Source organism: Furipterus horrens, unplaced genomic scaffold (assembly GCF_987537825.1).
Source record: "Furipterus horrens unplaced genomic scaffold, mFurHor1.1.pri manual_scaffold_10, whole genome shotgun sequence".
Classification (NCBI taxonomy): Eukaryota; Metazoa; Chordata; class Mammalia; order Chiroptera; family Furipteridae; genus Furipterus; species Furipterus horrens.
Genome location: NW_028327180.1, coordinates 3,751,692 through 3,772,619, shown reverse-complemented (window position 1 = coordinate 3,772,619; position 20,928 = coordinate 3,751,692). Strand labels below are relative to the sequence as shown.

Genomic DNA, 20,928 nt, shown 5'->3' with positions numbered 1-20,928 from the left:
AATTGGAGCTTCGCACAGGCTATGAGTTAAAAGTGTGTCTTTTATAATAGAATTTCAAGCACTGTGAGAAACTAATTATTTTTCAAATGTATGCCAATTATTATTTTTCCAATATTACCTGTAATTGATAAGGGGTATCTCTTCTTATGGTAGAGAAGAATATTTAGCTACCCGGAAACCAGGCTGCATTTTTAGGAAGGACAAACTATATGTGGCCCTGAATTTAGAGGAACTCTCGTGATAGAATCTACTACGTCTTCATTTATAGTATTATTCCTTTAATTAAGAAGAGTTCTCTTTGAAAGAGACCGTTGGCCATTGAGAATCTGAAGAAAGTTTGTTAATAATGTGCTTTGGGATTTACCTTTCAATTTCAAGTAAATGAAAATTTGAGTGATATTTTGATATATGTGATCTTTACAAAATAATGAAAATCCGACATCATTTTAGTATTTTAGCGAGTGATACGGAAAAATAATTTTCCTAACCTCAATTAAGCATTTCTCCATAGTAAAAGGATTGGTCTAAGAAGTGATTTAAGTTTGTTCTTTTTTTCAGAGTGGTTCCAGATTCAAAGTGTGTTTAAAAAATGATTCCTTGAAAATAACATTTTGTATTACTCCTCTGCTCATTGTTAAAGGAGGAGGCAAATTGTTCTGGGACTGCCACTGCCTCGCTGCTGCTTTAGTCATTTTGTCATATACTTTTGTCCCCTGCACTATAAGTAGTTCTTAGCAGGCACACGTTTGTTTCCCAAAGATACAGGAGGTACGCTCCGCATTGAAGGTGAGTGGGAGTGTGCGTGTCTGTGGGAGTGTCTCTAGGAGTCATCTGAGCAGGATTTGAATTGCTGTGAAGGTGATTTTGCTCTTTTGATGTCCTTAGGTCTAATGGTACGAAATCTATGAATTCTGGTGTGATATTGAAAATAATAATAGTAGCATGCACTTTGTGTGACTCACTGTTCTCAGTGCTATACTAATATTAAATCATTAAATCTTCATAATAGTTCTGTGAGGCAGGAACTATTAGTCCCATTTCACAGATGAGGAAACTGAAGCATGAGAGACTAAGTAACTTGTCCTAGGTCACAGGCTAGTAAAGGGCAGAGCTGGGATTTGAAAGACACGTGTACGTATACAGGTTTGTGATCACAAATTCTTTGGAGGACTTAAGGGGAAGAGGAAGAGTTTTAAAGTTTGTGGAGAACAAGGGTGTGTGTCAGAGTTTTGGTGTGAGTGTAGCTTTCAGATGAGTGGCAGTCTGGAATGATCGTTATGACTAGTAGTATAGAATTCAAACAGGTGAGAGGTTGATTAAAGTCAGCCAAAGGTGAGTGTCTTTGAGAGGTGTGGTATTCCTGTAGGCCTTTTAAAATGTGTAAGTGCCATCCAATAAAACTCAGGGCAAACCTGTATCTTTGGCTGTTCGCAATCAAAATCTCGGTTACCACTATTACATCATCCTTAAATCAGCAAGGAAGCCTGCTGGGCGATGCCTGCGGCGCAGGTGTGAGAGGCCAGGTTCGATGGGGGTGTTCAGTGTGCAGTCACTGTGTGGAACCAAATGCCATCCTTAATATAAAGCTTCAGTTTTGAAGATCTTCAAGTCTCTGTACATAAATGATTCTTTTCCTCTTGACTTAATGCTTTTTTTTAAAGATATTGTCGCTGGTTGAAGAGCTGAATTTCCATTTCTTGTAAGTCATTTCATAAGCTATTTGGATTTATTGATACCTTAGAAAATCAATTTCCAAAAGTATAGTCTAAGTTTAACTTAGTCTAATTATGCACTTTATTTTATTGGCATTCATATTAAAATTCTACTACTTTTAAATATTTGAAATCCTGTCTGATAACTATATATTCTTGATATGTTCTGATCCTGAGCAGATCTCTCTCTACAGTATCATAGACTTTCCTGGAAAAGATCCCCCTAATCAGGTGATCCTCTTTTTTGTTCCTGTCTGAATTTTCGTTAATAACTGATTAGAGAGAAGTGAGAAGCACCCGGAGCTGTGTGTCAAGTGCACACCGGTACTGATTACCTGACTGACCGAAGGCACTAGCTAACACTTTGTGTTCCCAGTCTGTATTTTGGTAAAGAAAACCCACTGCTTCTACTTGGAACATTGTGGTACTCTCTCTTAAGCTCCTACTGGATCTTTCAAACACCCAGGTCACTTTTTTATCATTAAAGTAGTTTATCATTAAATAAATGAGGTAATTTTGGTATTGGAGCAACTGTTTCTGGTAATGCATTAGATATATCTTCCTCTATGACTGTGAAGCTGTAATATAACCGTAGCCAAATGTACACTGAGAACCCAATTCAAAGTTAAAAAATGTTTTTGCGTAGTCTACGGCATTAGATGATCTAGACCTCTACTTTTGGACAGGATAGTCAAGGATTTATTGTAACTTCTATTAGTGACTGTGAATGATGTGTTAAAGAGGTCCTTTTGAGAATTTTAATTGGAATGCATTTTATTTAGGCAGCATAGGTATAATTCAACAGGTGGACAATGGGTGGAAGGTCATTGTTGTCAATGAGTTAATATTTTGAGGGAGATGGAGATCAAATTAGCTAATAACTAAAACACAAGGATCAGGGCACCTGAGTTAGGGAGTGAGGGGTGGGCAGTGGTTTGGGGCCCTGGGCCTGGTTTAGAAGCACAGCTGAAAATGGGTATTTCATTCAACCAGAAACTCCTTTCTGAACCTATTGGCCCCCCATCATGGTCCTTGAACCCAAGGGTCTTTTTTAGAGATTTCAATGGATGGAGGAAATAAACACATTTATTTCTGGTGGATATGACTCCTAACTTTTATTTGTTTGACAATCTACAACACCAGGTGTGAGTTTTCAATGCATGATGTCAATTCTTCCCATGTTGACCAAAAAGATTTTGTTCTGTGTGATGTTGATAGGAGTTCATTAAACGTCTTCAGAGTTACCACAAATTAAGTATAAATGCAATAAAATTGTGATGAAGAATTAAGGACAAAGGGTTCTAAACTTTGAGAGTTTAGCAGAAATGTTGTGTAAATGGTGAAAGGTAACAGTGTTGGATCGGACACTGGAAGTCTGAACTCTGACACTGGTTTTTTTGTGTTGAATAAGAATCCTTAGATAGCGGACTCCTCTATTGATCTCCTTCTCCCTGAACATTTATAGCTCTTCAAGGGTATCTGTAGATTTTAGCTCCTTCTCTAGTTATTTATGCATATGTCTTCTGTTTTCTCCTCTGTTAGGCATATGCTTCTTCATGGCATTATTCATGAGTGATTAATTTTTTATAGTCACGATTGTGCTTTGAACAGCACTTTACATATCGTAATTGCTAAATGATTATCATCGGAATGACTGAATAATGCTACTTACCTACCTAGAATATGTCTGAGTCTAACTGAAGGACAGCTGAAGTTCTTGCGTATGAAAGGAAATTGAAATGTTTCATCATTTAGGTCAATTTTAAATGCAGAGCGGACTGGTGTGTGATTATTAATTTATTAACCTACTGTCTGCTCCTTAGCATGTATGTGTATGGCATAGGTCCAGGTAGTTTTAAGTGGCCAGATGTCTATCTCCTGTCTCCACTGGCTCCAGGTATTTCTGGAAACTCAATAAAGAGACAAGAACAGAATGGGACAGGAACGTGTGCTTCCTTCCGGCCCTCAGTTGTGGTTCTTTTCACAACAAAGGAGTCCCTTTCCATTCTTGGCCTTATATAAATAATACCGGCTATTACCCATTCCTAAATACTGTCAGATTAAAAGATTTTGTACAGGTGTCTTTACTGTTCACATTTTGAATAAAATAAAATATTATTTTCATAATCAAAAGTCTACATTTCCTTTAGTCTTAAGATTGTCACTTTTCACTGAAATGTCTGTTGTTTCCGATTTTTAACTGTTAAGTTTACTTGAAGATGGTCTTCCATTCACTTAGCTTCTCCTGCTTTCACTGCCTAAAATATTTTCTTTCTGCCCCAAATGGAAAGAAGAGATGGGCTTTCTCTTCTGTACTCCACGTCTAAGTGCCGCTTTCTTGGTCCGCCGTACGTTTTGCGCCTGGCCGAACTGGCGCTCAGGCTTTCATCACTTCTGCACCGTCAGCACGCGCGGTAGTCCGTGTTTATATTGTCCGGTGGTAGCCACATTCTTAGGTCTGCGTGGCCACGCTTTTATGTATGTACTTCTTGATAACTCAGGTTTTGTTAGACCAGAGAGCATAAAGTAGTGCTATAAAGGTTGAATGTGGTTTTTACCCAATTTAGGGAATTGCACACACATGTCCAGATTTTTGTTTCTTTTAAAAAAAGGAAATTTTGACAGTATTACTCATTCCTTTGAAGCAGTAACCTGGTTGAGCTGAGTTGGCTGCTGTCTTCAGATGGGCCTACACATTCTAATTTGATCCAGCGCACCCCTCAATTATTCTACCCCAAGACCATTTCATTTGTTGATATACAAGGTCTTTCTGGAAAAAGTCCAGCCATTGTTAGTATAATGAGAATGGTTCACGCAACATCGATGTAACCCGGCAGCCAAGGAGAGGGGACTGGAATGTATAGATGTGAACAGTGACGACTTCACTGTACTAGTCAGTGGAGGTGGCAGACGCCGTTGAGAGAACATGCGTTCTGTGTGGCCGTTGCATACAGAATGACTGAGCGAGTAGAGCAATGAATCTGCACCAAATTTTGCATTAAGCTGGAACATTCCTCCACGGAAACCATTCGGATGACTCAGAAGGCTTTTGGGGATGATGCAATGAGTGCAGCGCAAAGGGAAATGCGGCGCAAGCGCTTCAAAGGTGGTCAAGACCCTGCTGAAAGCGGTCCCCGTCTGGAAGGCCTGCAACTAACTAGCAGACACCTGAGAATGCTGCCCGAGTATGGGCTGCAGTCAACACAGGCCACTGACTGCGAGAACTGGAATCCGATCTGGGGAGTCCAAAACCTACTGTGTCTGAGATTTCCGACACAGATCTTGGTATGACATGTGCCGTGGCAAAATTCGTTCTGCGGCTTCTGCTTCCGGGGCAGGTGGAACATCGTGCTGTAGATGCTAATGAGTGCATTCAGCTGCTACCGATGAATGAAATTTCCTCAAGAAGGTCGGTCATCACGGGCGGTGAATGGTGGGTCTATGGCTGTGATCAGGAAATGAAGGCCCAGTCGTCCCCGTGGAAGTCACCTGGTTCTCCGCACCCAAAGACGGCACAGCAAAGCCACGGCAAGATCAAGACCCTGTTAACTGTTTTTCCTTTGGGAGTGTATCGTTCATTGTGAGTGCACCCCTCCAGGCCAGATGGTTAATAAGCAGCACGACCGCCATGTTCTTCGTCGGTTGAGAGATGCAATGTGATGAAAACATCTGCAGCTCTGGGCACCTGGTGATGGGCAGCTTCATGACAACACACTCGTTTATGCACCACGTCTCATACAGAGTTTTTTTGGTGAATCATCAAATCACCCACGTGACTCAGCCCCCACTACAACCCAGATTTGGTGCCCCGTGACTTATGGCTTTTCCCAAAACTAAAATCACCTTTGAAAGGGAAGAGATTTCAGACCGTCGATGAAACTCAGGAAAATACGACGGGGCAGCTGATGGCGATTCCATCACAGGATTTTGCAGAGTGTTTTGAATGGTGGAAAAGATGCTGGGAGAACGGTGTGAGGTCCCAGGGTGCCTACCTTGAAGGGGGCTGAGGCATCATTGTCCTAGGTGTGCAGTGTTTCTTTTTTCTTAACAGTTTTTTTTAAAGATTTTATTTATTTTTAGAGAGAGGGGAAGGGAGAGAGAAAGAGAGGGAGAGAAAGCATCGATCGGTTGCCTCTCACATGTTCCTAGCTGGGGTCATGGCCCGCCACAGCCCAGGCATGTGCCCTGACTGGGAATGGAACTGGCAACCTTTTGGTTTGCAGGCCGGCACTCCACCCACTGAGCCACAGCAGCTGGGGCTGTATAATGTTTCTCGAATCTTCTTCAACAGACGTCTGTATTTCATATGCATAGATGGATACTTTCCGGACAGACCTATATCACCCGGGCTCCAAAAGGCAATTTCAAAGATGAACATGTGCCACGGCCTGCCACCTCAGTTTGTTAGAGCGCCATCCCGATACACCAAGGCTTCAGGTTTGATCCCAGATCAGAGTACAGACAAGAATCAACCAATGAATGTGTTAGTAAATGGATCAACAAATCAATGTCTCTCTCTCTCTCTCTCTCCCCCCACCTCTCCCTTCCCCCACTTCCCCCTGCTTCTCTCGCTCCTTCTCCCCCGCCTCTCCCTGCCTCTCTCTCACATCAATAAAAATTTAAAAATTTTTTAAATTAAAAAAATAGTATGTTCCCTATTCCTCTGAAAAAAGAAACACTATATTTTTATCTCCCCATAAATTTGCCTTCATATTATCTCAAATTTGTGTACACAAGGGCTTCTTCCCTGTCACCTCGTTTCTTCCTAACTTGCTGAAGTCTGGCTTCTCTACATAGTTACAGGACATTGTTTAGGTATGGTAGCTTCTGAACTCACCGCTCAATATATCTTTAGCCTTAGATGATATGAGCTATTTTTCATGACTTGTACTTTGGCCCTTTCTGAATCTGCTATCCAGCTCTATTCTTCGGTTGCTGATCCTCTAGATTGTGCCTGGGTTTCGTCCAACAAAGCTTATTTAGATCTTCTCTCTCAGTAGTTATTCCTTCAAAATATTATATTTACTTAATACCAGAGCAACCAAATCTGCATCAACAGCCTTCATCTTCACTCTGATCAATATCTACCTTTTTACTGGAGTGTCTCTCATGTAGCTTCCAGGGTTCAAACCCGCATCTCTGTCAGCATTCTGTTCACTGACTCGGTCATTCATTGCTTACATAAGTATTCAGTGCCCGCCGTGTGCCAGGAATGTGCTCAGTGACAGGGCTGAAGGCGTTAGCCAGACAGCACAGTATATTGAACTAAGTGGGAGGAAACACATTGGACAAATAATCACGAAAATAAAGGTAAAAACCCAGCTTTGCTAAATGCTAAGACGAAAGGACACAGGATGATTTAAGAAGCTGTAATAGGAAGCTTGATCATTATCTGGAAGCCTGGGAAAACTGATTATCTAAGTTGTTCCATAATTATTCTAATTTTTTAGACCCTTCATACTTAAAAGTGTGAGCTTAAGAGCAACAATATTGCAACAGCTGGGAGGTCATGAGCACGCAGGACCTCGGCTCTGCTGGCCCCGAATGCACCTGAGACGCCCACGTGCGTCCTGGGCACATCAGCCAGACTCTCTCTTTTCTGTTCTGCTATAGTTGAAGGTGTTTAATCTTGGAGCATTTCTTGAATTCTTGTACTCTAATCTAGAATTTTTATTCATCTGCTCCTAGTTGGTCTGCTTAAGTGTAGCTCGTCTTTATTCTGACTCCCTTTGTTCACGGCTGGCCAGTTAACCAGAGTAAGACAGTGCTTTCTTTAGGTCTTCTGAGCCAGTGATCATCTACACAAGTTCAGATTTCTCTGCCTGGCTTTAAGAGCTCCTGATAATTTGATTCTGCTCCATCTAACATATGTATCATGTTTCAAACTTCATCTGAGCACATTAAGCTCATTTATTCTTTCAAAAAATACTTTAAGCATATTGAGAAAGTGTTAGAGTTGGTGGGAGATAAGACTAAATAAGAATATCCTTATTTTCTTACTGTGTAGTAAGAGCTTCATATATGTAGTTAAGGATTTAGCCTTTTATTTGTTATATATTGCGGATGTAAGCCCTTTGTTTTTAGCAATTTTGCTTTCTTAAAAGGTTTTATGAAGTGGTTTTTATACTGTAAGTTGATTTGATTTTATGAAGTAAAATAAGTAAATAGTTATTTGGGGCCCTTAGAAATCTCTGAAGTGTGTTGGGACGGGTGGCCGGCCTTGGCCCTGGAGTTGGTGCAGGGACTCCTCTGACCACACTGTCTGTAGCTGTCTTAAACGTCACACCCGTTACCCTCATGCGTCCTAATCTCAGAAATATTCCTGATGTCATTTTTTCTGTTATACATGTGCACAGCTACATACAGCTCATGTGATCGCTTAATAAGCATAATATAATTAAGAGAACTAACTTGTCTTACCTGTGGTTATCTTGAAAAATGATTTGGAGCCTTCTAGAAACTGGTGACCCTTGGCAATTCAGACTCATGATGTGCACGGAAGAAAGCGTAGTGCGTTGACTGACTTGTGTTCGTCTCTGCGCGTGCCCTTGGTTTTCGCCGTATGGCGTAGCTGGCCCTTCGGTGGGACGGGATTGTCCTCCTCTGCCTTTGCTCTTGGCTCAGCCCACGCGTTTTGCTTTGACCAGTGGGATTCTAGGGACAAGATCCAAACAGGTGCAAAATGCGCACAGGTGGTGGGGCCTGTCCTTGTGGGGTGGCCCTCCCTGTGAGGGGGACGTGCTCTGGCTAGTTTGTCGGCTCGAGGAGGAGAGGGGTGTGGAGCAGACCAGACCCAACCTGCAGCGTGACCCCAACTCTAGCGTGGGTCGATACACACACGCAGAGAAAGCATAAATGACTGTTTCAGCTGAGCCACTGGGTGTGGGGGTGGCTGGTGATACACCAGTGATGTGAAAACAGCCAACAGAGCAGAAACTAAGGAAGTGATGTTTTCAACAAGAACTCATTCCTGAATTCGTTAAAAAAATCTGGGCGTCCTCATTGATCCCTCAGTGTCACTCAGCCCTCTGCTCTAACCCATCGGCCCTTTTTGTTCTGCCCCAAGATAAACAGATCCTGCCCCTCTTGTCCGTCCCATGACTGCCTCTCGTGCCCTCTCCGGCCTGGACGCCTGCAGTGGCCTCGGAGCTGGTCTTGCTGCTGCTGCTGTCCCTCCCGACAGAGCAGGGAGCGTGTCGGATCCGGTTCCTTCCCCTGCTTACAGCCTGCCCACGGCCACCCCCACTTGTCTTGCTGGATTCTGAACACGCTGGGTCCCGGCCAGCAGATTTCTGTATGGGCACGTGCTCTGCTGCCACTTAGTGTTACCTCCCCAGGGGCTCCCCTGCCCACTGAGTCTTGAGGAGACTTCCCACCTGGTCACTTTCATAAATCACACCATCACACTCTGTTTCCTCTGTTTCTTAATTTTCAGTGTCTTTCATGGTCTGGACTTGTTTTCTGTCTTTGTTTAATTTGTCTGCCTGCCTCCTTACCTGAGTGAGCAGAGTGCTCGCCTGGCTTGTGCCCTTTGTTTGGCCAGGGTTTAGAATATGGTAGAGGCCACATAACTATTTCCTGAATTAAGGAACAACTATATTTTAATTTAAAACATTATGATCTGTCTCATTGATAATTTGCATTTTATCACTTAAAATTCCTATTCACTTAGAAAGGAGAAAAAACCTCTTGTAGCTGCGGTCTCAGTGAATAGGTTTGTAAATCCATCTTTAGAGAGAGAAGCAGCTGCGGACCCAGGGACGTCGCAGGAAGCGGAAGGGAAAAGCCAATGGCGCCGAAGGGGCAGAACTGGCTGCAGGAAAGAGTTTTGTGGGGCCCAGGGATTGTCCCTGCCCCCAGCGTGCTTCCCTTACACAGGAACCTACATAAATAGGAAGCCAAACATGCATGTACCCATTTTGCCACATTTGCTTTAAGTCTGGATTTTCTGTTTTGTTTTAAAGAAAAATAATATACACTGGAAGCCCCCCAGGTCTCTCTTCCTAATTCTGAGCCACCCACACCCCGTAGGAGACCCCTCCTGTGAAGGGGTAGCTGTGGGGTTCGGCTGCAGAGGGAGCCGTGTGTGTTTACACACATGCTTGGGATCTGCTCGGGTTGTGAGCACCTCTGATTCCGTATCTGCGGTTCTCCCCAGCCGTTTCATTCTCGGTCCCATTTATACTCTTAAAGACTGTTGAGGACCTCAGAGACCTTTTGTTTATGTGGGTTATACCTATCAATGTTTGCTCATTTGAAATTAAAAATATATGTTAATATATTTAATAATACTAAATCTTTTACCTATTAACATAAATAACATTTTAACAAAAGAATAAATATATTGGCTAAGACACCCCCCCCAAAAAAAGAGTGGTGTATTGTTTTACTTTATTTTTTTTTTTCAAAATCTTTTTAATATTAGGCTTAATAAAAGACAGCTGGACTATCATATCTGCTTCTGCATGCGGCCTTTGGCAAACTCCGCTGGGTTCTTGGGAGAGTGGAAAAGACAAACATCTGGTTTTCTGATGCCCCTGAAAGGGCCCAGAGGGCAGGAGACCCCCAGGCAGCCCCAGGCCATGCCCTGAAGCCAGCGTCCCCGTGAGTAGGGTGCAGGGTGGGCACTGTCCTGCCACATCCTGTGGCTGATGCCGTTTCTGTGCTCACCTGTGGCGTCGCTTCTGGGTCTACGTGACTCCTGCTGACTCCAGCCCAGTGTGTGATTCTGCGCTTCGTGCTGTAACTCGCTTGTAGCTGCCACGCTGACGCTCATTTCAGATGTCAGCTTGTAACTTGACAGCGGTGCTGCTGAGGACACGTCCGGCTTCCCTCCTGGTTTCATCCCGGGAGCAGTGAAAACTGAGTCCAGGTTCACACCTAGAAGGAAATTTGGAGGACAGGGTGTGGACGTACATCTCCGCCTCCGAGATCGTGCCCGCCCCCCCCCCCCCCAAGCCACGCCGGCTTGTCCTGTTGTGGCCCTGTGTCCTTGGCTTTCTGTGACGCCCCTCGGGGCCCCCGCGCTGGCCCTCTTGTCGGAGGTCTTGTGTTCCGTGAGCTTGATGTGAAATGGCGTCGTCTTATTCTGAGTATTTCTGATCCCGTGACTCGCCATTTTGTTTGGGGAAACTTTGGGTTTGAGTCAAATAGATCAGTCCTTCTCTGTATGATGCCCTTTATGGTTGGCCTTTTCAGGTCTCAATAGTCTAAAACATGTTTTCTAACTCGTCCAGCAACATCTGTTGAGTGGCGGCCCGTCTTCCACTACCGAGTTGTAATATCGCCACAGTTAGACGCACGCACAAATGTGTGTACGTATGTATTCCTGAGTTCTGTGTTCTGCTTTGGCGCATTCATTCATTCATCAAATATACACTGGGTACCAGGAATGTACCGATGCCGTTCTTCAGCCTGGGATAAATTAGTAAATGAAAGGGGCAAGTATCATGGATGTTTATGTAGTAGAATGAGGGTGGGTGTGGATGGTTGGTAGAAACATTAAGACACTCCGTAGCCTATGGCTTGGCCGGAAGCGACTGTGGGGATGAACGCAGAGCAAGGAGAGGGGCGAGCGGCTGGCTGGGCTGGGGACGGGGCCGCCATTCACGCAGGGGCGGGGAGGGCGCTGAAGGAGGCCGCTGACCACAGCACCCCAGTCCTGAGTTGGGAGCCGGATTAACGTTATCCAGGACAAACCCCGGGAGCCTGGAACAGAGTGGGGGGTGAGGAGCAGGAGACCAGAAGTAGTGGGGTCATGCAGCGTATGGACTTGAGGCTGCTGGAGGGACATTCATTTTTTTAAAGATTTTATTTCTTTATTTTTAGAGAGAGGGAAAGGGAGGGGGAAGAGAGGGCGAGAAATATCACTGTGTGGTGGCCTCTCACGCTCCCCCAACACGGGACCTGGCCCGCAACCCAGGCCTGGGCCCTGACTGGGAATCGAACCAGCGACTCCTTGGTTCAGAGGCCGGCGCTCCATCTACTGAGCCCCACCAGCTGCGGCAGGGACATTCATTTTTATTTTTACTTTGAGAAGAGTGGAAGCAGAGGAGTGACATCATCAGACTCGAGCTTTTAAGGCTCGCACTGGCTGCGGGGTGGAGACCCGAGGCGGCGACGGTGGAAGCCGGGGCCCAGGAAGGGGCGGGCAGCCGTGGGCTGCGAGACTCGGCGCGTGAGCGTGGGCAGGTGGCGGAGGCCGCGAGGAGCGCTGCGGTGATGTTTCCCCCCGTTTCCCAGCTGACAGTTTCGGACGGTACATCAGACCGTGTGTAACGCGTGGTGGAGTTCCGACAAGGTCTTTCACCAGAGAGGGTCGCCCCTCCTTGTGGGCAGCGAGGCTGGGGAGCAGGGCCGGGCCTGGCTGGGCCGGTGCAGGCGGGCGGAGACCCCTGACTTACGGCCAGGATTTTGGTGTGGTCCTTCGGGGCTTCTGCCTGAGAGTTCCAGAGGGACTGTCGGTGATTCATGTCTTCCCCGACACACATTCATGTTTAGCTTTTTGTTTCCTGTCCGCTTCAAGTTTTAACAGATATTCCGGAGGGAGGCGGGCTTTGTGTTTAAAGCAAGCACCCTCCCTTTAGCAGAAATTTGTCTCCAACCTACAGACTCTGGGGGGCTTCTTGCTGGTTAGTCTCACTTGGCCTCGTTCCCCAACTTTTTAAATTATTATTTTGTTATTGTTTGTTGGATTGATTATGCTTACAGTTGTCCCAACTTCCTTTCCCTTTGCCCCCCTCTGCCCAGCGCCCCCCTCCCTCCAGCAATCCCATCCCCCATAGTTCATGTCCATGGGTTGAGCATATAAGATCTTTGGCTTCACCCTTTCCCATATTATTCTTAACTTCCCCCTGTCTGTTTTGTACCAACCAATTATGCTTCTTAGTCCCTGCACCACTTCCCCATTTCTCCCCTCCCCCTCCCAGCTGATAACCCTCCAAATGATCCCCATACCTATGATTCTGTTCCTGTTCTGGTTGTTTTCTTAGTTTGTTTTTGTTTTTTAGAGTCAGTTGTTGATAGCTGTGAGTTTGTCATTTTTATGTTCATAATTTTAATCTTCTTTTTCTTAAATAAGTCCCTTTGACATTTCATATAATAATGGCTTGGTGATGATTAACTCCTTTAGCTTTATCTTGTCTGGGAAGTACTTTATCTGCCCTTCCATTCTAAATGATAGCTTTGCTGGATAGAGTAATCTTGGTTGTAGGTCCTTGCTTTTCATCACATTGAATACTGCTTGCCAGTTCCTTCCTGCCTGCAATGTTTCTTTTGAGAAATCAGCTGATAGTCTTATAGGCACCCTTTTGTAGGAAACTCTCTTCTTTTCTCTTGCTGCTTTTAAGATTCTTTATCCTTAACCTTTAGCATTTTAATGATAACATGTCTTGGTGTGGTCCTCCTTGGGTCAAGTTTGTTTGGGACTCTCTGTGCTTCTTGGACTTGTATATCTATTTCTTTTGCCAAATTTGGGAAGTTTTCCTTCATTGTTTTTTCACATAATTTTTCAATTTTTTGCTTTTCCTCTTCTGCTGGCACCCCTATTTGGATGTTGGCACGTTTAAAGTTGTTCAAGAGGTTCCTAAGCCTGTCCTTGTTTTTTCAATTCTTGTTTCCTCATTCTGTACTGGTTGTTTATTTCTTCCTTATGTTCCAAATCATTGATTTGAACCCTGGATTCCTTTCCTTCACCAGTAGTTTCATATGGGTTTTCCTTTATTTCACTTAGTAGAGCCTTCACTTCTTCCCTGTCATGCTTAATCTTTTTTGTCAAGTGTGTGAACATCATTATGACCAGTGCTTTGAACTCTGTGTCTGTTAGGTTGGATATCTCTTCATCGCTTAGTTCTCCCACTGGAATCTTGATCTGTTCCCTCTTTTGGGCCATAACCTCTCTGTCTCCTCATCTTGACAGGCTCCTGCGTTTGTTTACCTCTGTGTCTGGCAGAGCTGCTGGACTTGTTACATTGTAAGGGGCAGAGCCTTAGGGATTCATTAGTGCTGGTGACTGGTTTCACCACATTGTGGCGCTGTATGTGGGGGAGGGGTCTGAGAGGGAACAATGCTGCTTGCCCCTTTTGCAGGCATTCCACCCCCTTCCGGTACTAAACAAGCTGCCTCTGCTGACAGACGGGCAGTTTCTCCCTCCACCCCAACCCCCACTGGTTCGCACAGTCAGAAGCAATGAGGCTTGATTTTCCACAGCACTGGAACTGCAAGCTATGCGGTCTGGTGTGGGGCCGGGATCGCTTCCCAGGCTTCAGTGTGTGACCGTGCTTTTCGCCAAGGCTACAGCGTCTGTGCTGCTGCCACTGTGCCCCACCCCCACCCCCAGCTGCTGCTGCCACACCTCGTCCTCTCCGTTCGGGCTCCGCCCCTCCTACCTATCTGGCTGAATATATTTTCTTTACTTCTTTGTTGAACTTCCTTGTATTTCAATTTTCTGCATCTTCTGGGATTTTTAGTTTTGTAATGGTTGTAAATTCCTTCTTAGTTGTGAGGGAGATGCAGTGCGTTGCTACCTACACCTCCTTCTTGGCCGGAAGTTCTCCAGCTTTTTAAAAGCACAGCCCAGAATTTAGCAGAAATTTTAGGGAAAATCAACCTTTGTTTGTGACACCTTATATGTATTTTTTGTCCTCTGCTCTCTAAAAGAGATATGACTGACCTCTGAAAAGCCTGCTGGTGGTATTTCCTTGGCATTGAGCCTCAGGGTGGGTCACGCCTGGTTCCTGCTCATTCCACAGGTGAAAGCCGCGTAGGCCTCCCTGATGAGTAAGTGACTTCTTCGGCCTGTCGTGTAAGAACCCCGTCCTAGAGCTCTAATTCATCCTGCTCTCTTGCTTCAGTAGCCCTGTCCTGTCATTAAAAGTCTAAAATGTGTAATTTCTCCGTCTTTGTGGTCGTCTCAGTGGGAGTTTGGGGCTGCGTTTTATCTGGCAGTGGAAGTCCCTGTGAGGGAGATTTTTCCAGTTCTTTGCTGTTTTATTTGCTTGCTAAATAGTTTTTTTAAAGGAATTCTGTTCCTCCAAACATCACAAATATATTTCCTTTAAATTCTTCGGCAGTTTTGCAGATTACCGTTATTTGGATACAAGTGCGTATCCTGGTGGTTGAGTTTGCTGCCTGCCTTCTGAGCGCTGAGTTCGCAACTTCTGTTCGTGCTCCGCTTTGGGTCCCTCTCACCACTTCTGCCTCTCCGCTCTCCCCGCCACACCCCCACCGCTGCTCACCCTCATCACGGTCGTGAAGCAGGGCTGATAATGAAGATACGAAGCTCCTACTCCAAGGTGATGTAGTCACCGAGCTGCGATCTTGTTGGCTCAGCTCCTGTCTCCGCTGAGGCTGCCTTGGGGTCCTCTGCTGCGTCTGAGGCCATCGCCCACCGTGGTGGGCAGCAGTGCGTCTCTCTCCTTCCTTCAGGATGGAACAGCGGGCGCTCCCTCCAGCCCCTGGTTTCACACAGCGAGTCTGAGTCCTGCCAGAAGCAGGAGGACGTGCCCCTTTTACGTCCACCAGCTCATCCCAGGCTGCGGCTGCCGCTGCTGCATGGTCCTTTGGCCAGCTAGAGTGTAGGGTCACTTCCAGCATTCTGCTTCTTCTCTGGTTCTTCTACTTTGAAATGTTTATTTTTAATTGGTTATACTTTTCTTTTTGTTTTCTTATTCCATATTTCCCAGCTGCATTTTAACAAAGAGGAACAGTTCATAAAGGCAGAAAGTTACTACAACATCTTGGTCAAAAGTTTAGAGAGAAATTTTACCCTCCATATTGGCCAAACTTCTGATCTGTATTTAATTATAAATTATACGTCCTAGATTTTTTTTAAAAAAACGAAGAAGTACATAATATTTTATTCTTAACTGATTGGAGATAGTAATTATACTTTTATTTTTTTTACCCTCTGTCCCATGTGCTTTAATTTATTGGATAATTTTGTTCCCAAGGAAAGAAAGTAGGGGAACAACCTACGTGTCCATAGGCAGATGAATGGATAAAGAAATTATGGTATATGTATACAATGGAATACTAGTCAGCCATAAAAGAGAAGGTAACCCTGCTATCTGTGATGTGTATGGGCTTGGAGGATATTAGATAAGTAAAATAATCCAGAGAAAGACAAATACCACATTATCTCACGTAGATGTGGAACTAAGACAAAGTTATACAGCGGTTAAATTTGTGGTGGTTTTGATGTTGAATTTCACCAGATAGTAGTGAGATTTCAGGCTTCAGAAATTCAGTATGGGTAATCTGGTAATGTTACGTATAATTTAGTTCTGAAAGTTCCTTAAATATCCAGGTAGGTGATAATGAATGTAGAAGAAACAGAGACGTATATTGAAAAGCATTGATTCCGAGGGTCCTTTCTGGGCCAGTGCCCACTCCTGCTTCTGCTGTGTCTAGCCCAGGACAGTGGGTGCGTGAATGAAACGGAACTCCCGGGAGCGGTCTACACGCGGACAAGGCGCACTGGTCTGTCAGGGTCAGCTACGGATCCCAGCAGAGCGAAGTCCGGAGCTGTGAATAACTTAACCCTTGGCGTTAATTATGTAATAATTGTAGCAAAATTATTAGGAACACCTACCATCTACCAATTTTCTGGAATTTCAGTATTGGGGCAGGTGGTCTTTTTTTTTTTTTTTTTTAAATCCTCACCCAAGGATATATTTATTGATTTTAGAGAGAGAAGGAGGGAGAGGGAGAAAGAGGCAAAGTGGAGGTGGGGGGCATCGACGTGAGAGAGAAACATCGATCTGTTGACTCCTGTACGTGCCCCAACCCGGGATCAAACCCGCAGCCTAGCTGTGTGCCCTGCCCAGGAATTAAACCTGCAACCTTGTGGTGCGTAGGACAGTGCTCCAAGCCCCTGAGCGCCCTGGCCAGGGCCAGGCAGGTGACTTCCACTACAGAACCTAGAGCAAACAAACATGAACGTTCAGTACTCTCAGGAAACTAAAAATTGGAAAGTAGCACGTTCAGTTAGATCTTAAAATATATTTTTTCTTTCCATGAAAATGTTTTCAGGTAATCGTCGGCAGCCGTCCGTCTCGAGAGACGATGGTGTAGCTTCTTAAGAGTCTATCTGCACCACCGAGAATGGCTGTGCAGTCCGACTCGGGAGTGACACGGTATCTGTCTCCTCCCATGTTGAATCGACATCTTGCGATGACGCTGGAGTGTCCTCTCCAGTGAAGCTGAAGCTACAGAGCCTGGGCAGGGTGATATGGAGGGTCTGCTGTTGCCCATGCAGCAGACCCCCCCTCTCTTCGCAGCTGAAGGGCCCAAGGGAAAGACGGAGTCAATACAGCTTGGCTTCAGGTGCGCCGCAGGAGTTGCCGGTGTTGACTAAACGTCAAACCGCCTTAGGGACTCCGGCTCCGGATTTTCTGTCGGGGTTTACTCCCTTAGCCTTTCCCCTGAAGAGGTATGCCGCAAGGCAGCGGAGGTTTTTTGGAGTCAGAGTTTTCCTTCTCTGTTTCAGGTAATATAATGTTAAAAAATTAGCCACTTGCTAATTTAGTCAGGTTGTTCAGAACTTTCTTGTTTAAATTGGACCTCAAGCTCTTATATGACTTTCTGATATTTCCAGAAGCAGGTTAGCATAAGAGTTAAGAAGAGGAGCTTTGAAACATTCCAAATTCTATTCCCACTTCTGCCACTTACGCTTCTTTCACTTTGCAAGCTACTCCCCTTATACCTCTGTTTCTTCATCTGCAAAGTGGAGACGCTAGTATCTGCGTTACAGGGTTGTTATGAGAGCAAACGGGTAAGTCCGCAAGATTACGGAGCACGGGGCTTCATACTTAGCGCTCAGTAAATGTGAGGGCGACTGTGTTTGTTTCCCACTGTTATGTTTTAAGTACTTGGTTTCCAAAAGAAAACGCACCGACACACATTGCACACACTGAGTCGGAGGACGGACGGACGCACTGCGTCAGCGGGCCAGGCCGCTTTAACGGAGCGCAGGAGGCTCCGTCATTTTCAGACCTGTACCTTGGTGTCTGACTTTGCGCGGTTAGTGCTTGAGAATTCCGGTTTGTTACCAACTTCTAGAGGTGAAGCAGCTTGAATTAATATCCTGCTTTCAAGTAGATGGGAATCAATAATTTAATTGCTGTTGTACTTGTAGGCTTATGAATGAAGTTTCTATAAACATTCAGGTACAGATTTTTATGTGGCCGTAGTTTTTACTTCACTTAGGTAAATGCCTGGAAGTAGGGCCCCTGGGTCGCGGGGCTGGTGTACGTTTAACTTTCTTAGGAAACTGGCACGTTCGTCCAAACTGGCTGTTCATTGGAAATGGCTGTGTCACTGCTCCACACCAGGGGCGACAGCACGTGCTGTTCTCAGGGTTTTCGGTCACTTCAGCAATTCTGATAGGTGGCGTCTAGTGGTGTCTTCCTGTGCTTTTCGTTCGCGTTTCCCTGATGAGTTCATTACATGCCGAGAGAAGGGAAGCACACACCAGGCAGAGGAAACTGTCAGTGAAAAGGCCCTTGTATAATTGTATCTAATCAAAGTCACTGAAGGAAGGCCACTGTGCCTGGAGGGACATGGTGGAAAGGGGGCCTGGCTGAGCAGGGACTCGGGGGCGGGGGCGCTGGGGGCCCTGGGTTCTTGCCCTGACCCAGGTGACAGGGACGACGGCAGCTTGCACTCGAGCAGCTGTGTCCAACAGCGAGCCGCAAGCCCCTCTTGTCCAATTAAAGAAAAAAAGGCAACCACACAAGAGCCATCCAGTGTGGATGAATAAAAGCTCCGCCTAATTCCTGACATCGGCAATACGTGTATTCTTCTGGCGTGCCGCAGAATCTTAGTGATTAGCTTACGTGTGCCAGGAGATGACAAGGCTGGAAATCGCTGGCGCGGGGCGATGATGTTACGGGCTGGTGTGGGCCTGAGAGTCTTTGTGAAGAAGTGTCGCTAGCACATCATGATGAGCCGAAAGGTTAAGAAGAGAGCCGTGGGAAGGGCAGCCTGCCCCCTTCCGGGGTCCGGGACGAGGTGGAGCCTGTCCTCGTCACTGCTGCGTGTCTCAGCGCCCATTCACACGTGGCGCGCAGTAAGTGCGCGGGCGGTTGTCGGAGATGACTGTGGAAACACTGGATGCAGCTGCAGTGCCAATTGTATGAGTGGGAAATGCAGTCAGCAGAATGGTGCCCAGTAATTTGTTCTTTACGTTGGAAGTTGAAAATACATCTCATGGGACCTGGACTATAGTTTATCTCTGTACAATCTTTCCACATAAAATTTGTGTGACAGGCTAGTCCCCAATGCGGTCACATTGTAAGAGAAATGATGATAAAACACTTCTAACTTCTCTAGACTCTTTGATGTTTTTCTTACTAAAGTGGTCCCCAAATTTGTTTTCCCCCTGTTGCAACGCATTTTTGCTTTGTTATAAGCGATTCAAGCTTTGTAGCAATTTAAAAAATCGTAAAGAGAATATTGGAACCGTTTCCTCATGCTCCTGCTGCTTTTGTCCTTAACTATGCTGAATTACTCACACACTCACACTGCAGTGTGGAAAATGTTTTTGGGAGTGTTTTTGGATAAGTATTCTCCTTAAAGTAAGGAATTGGAATCTGTGCAGTATTTTTACTCTAAAACCTGAATTCATTTGTACAACCTATTTGTACCGGTAATGCTCACGTCTGACTAACACGGGTTGACATCACAGCCACCAACTCTCACACCTTTTGTGTGGATGTGCCTTACAGGTGCGTTCTGCTCCCTCTGTTGGGAATGAAGCCCCCCCAGCAAAGCCTGTATCTGCTTGTGGATTCTGTTGACGAAGGCTGTAACGTCACCGAAGGTGAACAGACGTCCACCAGCTTATCTGGGACCGTGGCAGAGCTCTTAGCTGGTCACCATGAGTTCTTTCCACCGTGGCTCCTGCTGCTCTGTTCTGCCCGAAAACAGAGTAAGGCCGTTACTAAAATGTTTACCGGTAAGCATGAGTCCTTCCTGCCGCCCTCGGCGGCTTTCCTGGGCGAACTAGTCCGCGTGGTTCTTTCTTAGGGGACAGTGTGCGTGGAAAACCGGGGGGCTGCTTCTGTCAGCTCTTCTCAACAGTACTTTTTAAAAGTTGTATTAAAAGTAAGCCATAGAATGTTTTAAGATCCTTGAACGTTACCTTTTTCAAGATCCTTTTCCTAACTTCCTCAGGAAAGGCTGGGAGTATTTCATGCCTCGGTAGCTGCTACACATCCATGGGGCTGTATTTATTGTGCAGTGGAGTCGCCGCGGGTTTGTGCTGTTTCTCCTGCCTGGACTAAGCACCGCAAGAGTAGTGAAGACACTTTGATACCACTCAGTGGTAGTTGCCGAGCTTTGTACCAATTCAAAAAATTATTTGAATTTTTTGGTGTGGGAGGAGAGACAGAAGAGCCAACAGCCTTTTAGGAGACCACTTGAAATACAGCCTTTTAAAAAACCCTTTCCTATGTGAAAAAAAAAATCTATGTAATGCATAAAAGTACATGATCAGTTTTTTCTTTTTAACTTTTCTGACTGAACTGTTTTACTTTTCCTATTAACACAATAAAGTTGTGGGCACTCCTGCTACATTATATAAGCATCCTTTGTGCTTTATGAAAAAAAAAAGGGTAAACAAGGATCACTCACAGGGTTTATCGTGTCATTGGAGAGAAAAATAATTAAGTTATTGGTTAAGTAGCTATGTCAGTTTTAACTAGGTCTGTGCATTTTTTACAGTATGGTGAAACCTAATTAATTGGTACACTTTTCCTTACTAATGAGACATAAAAGTACCGCTATGTTAGCTGCGGCCAGTGGGGCTCAGTTGATTAATCCTGAGGACCGAAGGGGACCGAGCCCTGGCCGGGATGTGAATGAGAACACAACCAGTCAGTCGATGCTTCTCTCTCCCCCTTCCGCTCAATCTTCCTCTCTCTAAAAGCAATGAAAAAATGGCCTTGGGTGAGGATAAAAAATTAATAATAAAAAATAGGCTTTTGTTCCATCTGTGAACATAGCTTATTTTTTCATTTATTCAACTTTTTTTCTTAGATTTTTCGGTTTTTCTTATATGGCCTGCACGTCTCTTCCTGCTTTTTGTTAATGTTTTAAGTTGAAATACATGGGTTTTGAATTGAATCTGTGCATTCAAACTTAGAATTGACAGGTGCATGCCCACAGAGCAGTAACGTTAAGATTTTTGCTATGTCTGAGTCAGTTTCACTTAGCC

General features: G+C 45.1%; 1 protein-coding gene across 1 annotated transcript in view; it reads left to right on the top strand.

Moving 5' to 3' along the window:
- Positions 1 to 20,928, top strand: part of ANKRD50 (ankyrin repeat domain 50) — a 34,841-nt gene that overhangs the window by 2,694 nt on the left and 11,219 nt on the right. Inside the window, exon 3 of the mRNA XM_090288855.1 lies at positions 19,439 to 19,668. Within this exon, the coding sequence (XP_090144981.1) occupies positions 19,439 to 19,668 (230 nt within the window). The remainder of the gene's footprint in view (positions 1 to 19,438; positions 19,669 to 20,928) is intronic.